At 42.2% G+C, this 4,650-nt stretch overlaps 1 protein-coding gene across 1 annotated transcript; it reads right to left on the bottom strand.

Moving 5' to 3' along the window:
* Positions 1–593: 593 nt before the first annotated feature.
* LOC147902412 (UDP-glycosyltransferase 85A7-like) lies at positions 594–2,495 on the bottom strand. Its single transcript, XM_087373221.1, has 2 exons — positions 2,308–2,495; positions 594–1,515 (listed from the first exon to the last, which is right to left on the bottom strand). Exons 1-2 carry the CDS (start codon positions 2,493–2,495, stop codon positions 594–596), a joined length of 1,110 nt encoding a protein of 369 aa, XP_087229347.1.
* Positions 2,496–4,650: the final 2,155 nt, after the last annotated feature.

Here is a 4,650-nt window from a genome sequence, read left to right as displayed (position 1 = left end):
AACCCTTTTTATGACAGTACAATAGCTGGTTAAAAATTATTAGTTCTCTTTTTTATGAAACAATAGCTAGCTGAAAATATATATTAGTTTTTGTGAAGTGAAGAATCATTTTCCAATGGAAATGATGCTTTGCTATTATGCATGCTCTTATCTCCAAGTATATGATGTCTTTAGTTGATAACTAGCAAGGCATTATATGCTTAAAGACACCCTCATGGCTCCTAGATGCTTAGATGCTGTCTTCACAAGAATGAGTAGAATTGAGGAAAGAATAGAAGGGAAAGAGGGTGAGACAAAAAATCATATAACTGTCAAGATTTTCAAAGAAGTGCTACACTTTTTTTTCCAACCAAATGACCACCACCTTAGAAGCATGTGGTGAAGGGGAAGGGAATGAATAGCCATAGCAATGCAAGTACAAGTGGAAAGTAGCAAAGCTCTAACAGCTAGGAGCCATTTGAAGGGAGGTTTAGCCCTAATGTAATTATGCTCGGTCCAATGTGGCCTACTGGGTCGAATACAATATGATAGTCCTAGAGTAGGAAAGAAGTTATAGCTCCTCTAATCAATGAGACTAGTCACATGCCTTATCTTTAACCAAATGGGTTAAGAATTTCATAACTAAAGGCCTTAAACAATTCATGAAATATACTACCTAATTCATCCACGAAGAGGTGGAGATTTTGATAGGAAGTGCCCCCAACTTCCAAGGCTCTCTTTGCACTCGTGCTCCAATCTTGAGCACTCTTTCTCAGCTCTGTTCCCTTTTCTCCTTGCATTAATCCCCGCACCTTGTTCTCCACCTCTTCCTTGCTCACACAACCCGTCTCCTCGTCCACTTCCAAGGGCAGCCCTACCTTCCATTTATCCACAAAGAATCTTTCGTTCGTCCACTGATCCCCGTGAGATGGCCATCCCAGCATCGGCACTCCGGCCGCTATACTCTCCATCGTTGAATTCCACCCACAATGTGTTAGGAACCCCCCCACAGCGGGATGGCAAAGTACACGCAGCTGCGGCGCCCATGCAACAACAGCGATGCGATCTCTCATACGATCCAAAAAATCCTGCGAGAGCGCATTTGGCGACTTTTCGTGCATGTCATAACGATGCGCTATCCAGAGGACAGATTGTCGGCTTGCTTCAAGGCCGCAAGCAATCTCTTCAACTTGGTGCGGAGAGAGAGCAACAAAGCTGCCGAAGGAAACATAGAGAACAGAAGCAGGCTGCTGCTGGTCCAACCAAACGAGGCACTCGTGTTCTTCTGGCCAGATGGTCGCCGAACCATCGTCCGTATGGAACGAACCAGTGAGATAAGACGGGGGCAATACGGGACCGACGGAATAAACTTTGTTATGGTGCTTTTGAAGGTACTCTAGTGTTTCGTGCTCCAGATCTTCGAAGGTATTTATCACAAGAGAGGCATGGTCATGTCCTCGTCCAATGGATCGGCTGAAAAAATCGAACAGAAAATCGTCCCGAAGAAGAATGGGATTGATGTCTTCGTACTTCAAGCTGGGAAAAGGATTGCATGTTAAAAAAATTGCAATTGCAACATGTTCCAATTATAACCAACATCTCCTCTTCTGAGTCACTAGAATTCGGCTCAGCGTGAGTTAGTACAAGGGCATCACGCAAGGGACCTAGAAGATCAATATGTACCCACTTTGGCATATCACCATCGAGAGTACCCCTTTCACATCATCCAAAACTATACCATTTGCATAGAGGTAAACTAGCTTTTCCTATCTTTCTGATGTCAAGTGGTTTCTTGTGATGGAATGCACAAACTTTTAGTTACTCTAGTTGTGTTCGCTAGAGGAGTTGCTACAAGGTTGCAACAACACCTTCATGGCCAAGGCTTGCAAATGAAGTGTGGATGCCCCACACTCTTCCCACCATCTCCATGCTGGCATGTCTTTTGCTAGTTCTTTGACTCTTGGATAAGCAAACAATCCTTCGTTGTTTCAAAAAGTTGACAGTTCCCTAATAGCAGAGGCATACTCTATCCTATCCTCAAAGAAATGTCCAAGAAGATCATGCCACAACTGCATTATCTGAACATCTGTTTCGGTGTGATATTCCCAGCATTGTGGGTCTAATATATGGGTAGCATAGTGCAGAGAGTTGTGAGCTTGATTCCATCATTTTTGCACCATCTTTTGCGATGTAGTTTGTCTTGTAATGCTATATCCACCTTTGCCGGGCCTCGCATCTTCCTTCAAAACATCCCTCTCAGCAGTCCACCATGCCATATAAGCACTTCCCATGCTTGACCCTTTCACATCCAACCTACGGATTGCAAACCAAATTGGCTTCATAACTTCCACTGCCTCGGATACCCTCCTCCAAAATTCTGGGTTATTAACCAATGCCTTTAGGTCTCCAAATTCACTACGAGAGTTGTTTAAGCGTGCCTCGGCTAGCCACTCTGCCACTTCGGTGCTAAATAAAGTCTCCGTTACAAGGGCTTGCTGCTTTAACAACCACTCCATCATTATATAGTTTGTGCCAAAGCGCATTTCACCTAGCTTTAGAAGCTCTAGCGGGTGACTCGCAGGTTGTTTATTCCTCAATATGACTAGTAGTCACTCATGGTTAAGAAAGTACAACATGACCTTTCATGCCTCATCCATAGCAACTTTGAAGAAGCTTGTCTCAGGTGTTTTGTACCAATCCTCCAAGACTAAATCCAGACTCTAGCCTTTCAACAATTCTTGGCATTATCAGTGATTGACTGAATAAAATTATCAAGACCAATTCCTTCAATGCATCTACTTAACTGCTCTGTAATGAATTCTCCTGTCTTGGCCTCACCGCTTGTATCAATTGACTGTCAAAAAGCCTCCCCTTTGAACATCACAACCATGATGATGTTAATCGGTGATTGCTTGGTGCAAGCAGTCTTCTCAATGCCATCATAAACCACTTGTCGCATCTCCTCTTTCATCCTACTGTAGTAAGCATCCAACATGCTGTTACAAACAGCATCGTAACTAGACATTGTAAAACCCGGGCTAGCTTTAGCGATAGAGGCCATGGAATTTTTCCAATGTAGGCTTTGCACCATGCTCAACAGATATCTCGTGTGACATATAACTCCAAACACATCTTGTTGCACTTTCTCAATATGTTGTGCTTTGAAGGAAGCTTCAAGAGATTATTGTAGCACATGACGTGCACGGGCATTTGAATGAGGCCCGTTGCTGCATTGTCCTCTTTCCATCTGCACATTTGAGTAGCTTGCTAATTGTGCAAGGGATCCAACACCACTACTATGAGCAATTGCACTTTGTGAACAACTTTCCATAGTTGCCGATTGCTCGCTTGGGGTTTCAAGACCCATGGTTTTTTCTTCAATTATAAGTTAAGATTTGTGGCGTGCAACTATTTCATCCACAATTGTGTCTACAATGCCAATTGTCTGACCACCCAAGATGGCAATCACCCTTACACTTTCCACTCCCGGACCCTTATTTTTTCCAAGTTGCCTTTCTGGGTCACCTAAGAAATGTTTGCACATACAAGTTCATGAACTTGTGTACTCTTCATGGCAAATGTTACATCTCCAGTTTGTGGCAGTCATGAGCATAACATAGTCTCAGGCTTTTGCAGGGTCTTGGCCTCGTTTCTCTAGAGCCATGCTCATGAACTCTGTATGCATGTTTCAATGGATCAATAGTGTGAAATTGTAAATTGTCATGTATAAAAACATTTCTTTCATCTTAAACTTTTATTTCTCGAATATGTGTTGCATGGAGAAATCATTTCTCTCAGTCTTATTCTGCTAATGTTCAGTAAGTGCCTCAGACCTTGAGACGTAGCAACCATCCAATCGTCTTGCCCCCTCTTGACATAATTGGATGGTTATAGATGTGGTAATCTACCTAGGGACCTAGGCATGGGATGGCATATCGCCTTTTCCCACATCTCACTCCTTCTCAAGTAAGCATCTATTTGCACTATGATCATTCATAACATCATGCTCTATATACAAAAGTTGGTATTTCACACACACTAGTGTAGTAGCTAGCATTGCTTACATGCACACAGCGGCTTGAGAGTTTCTCTCTCTCGCCTTCTACTTTTCAATCTTAATTCTTCAACACATTTATTCGAAGAATCTAAATGCATTAGCTCATGCTACAAGCAATCTACAACACTAAGACTCAAATAAATATGCAAGGAACCAGCAATTGATCAATTGAGAACATCCATGATAAAAATCATTCTCAAATTTCATTACAATAGTTGCATGCATTGAATGTTCACTCATTTACATATTCACATGGTACACAAGTGATTCAGCTTGAGGCATTATTAATGCCTTGCAGGGTGCCAGCAACTGATTCGACATTTGGTCCATCACATTATCTTATCAATTTATTTTCATCACCAATCAGATGATTTCTTATCCTCATGGCCAATCTTGTAAAGACTTGGTTGTAAAAGTTACACTTCCACTTTTTCCACCCTAGCATTATAACAAAATCTTTCATTTTTGAAACACTTTGGCCTTCCCCTTGAGACTGGTTTGGCGGTTGACATTGGCCTATCCTAACTTCTCTATCCGCCATGGTTGCTGGACATTTAAAAGAGAAAAAACATCTGCTGGCAATTGCGAGCTACACAACCAGCTAGAGTTTCATC

This window comes from Dipteris shenzhenensis, chromosome 4 (assembly GCF_047967505.1).
Source record: "Dipteris shenzhenensis isolate YYH24624 ecotype China chromosome 4, Dip_SZ_1.0, whole genome shotgun sequence".
NCBI lineage: Eukaryota > Viridiplantae > Streptophyta > Polypodiopsida > Gleicheniales > Dipteridaceae > Dipteris > Dipteris shenzhenensis.
This window is presented reverse-complemented; position numbering and strand designations above follow the sequence as displayed.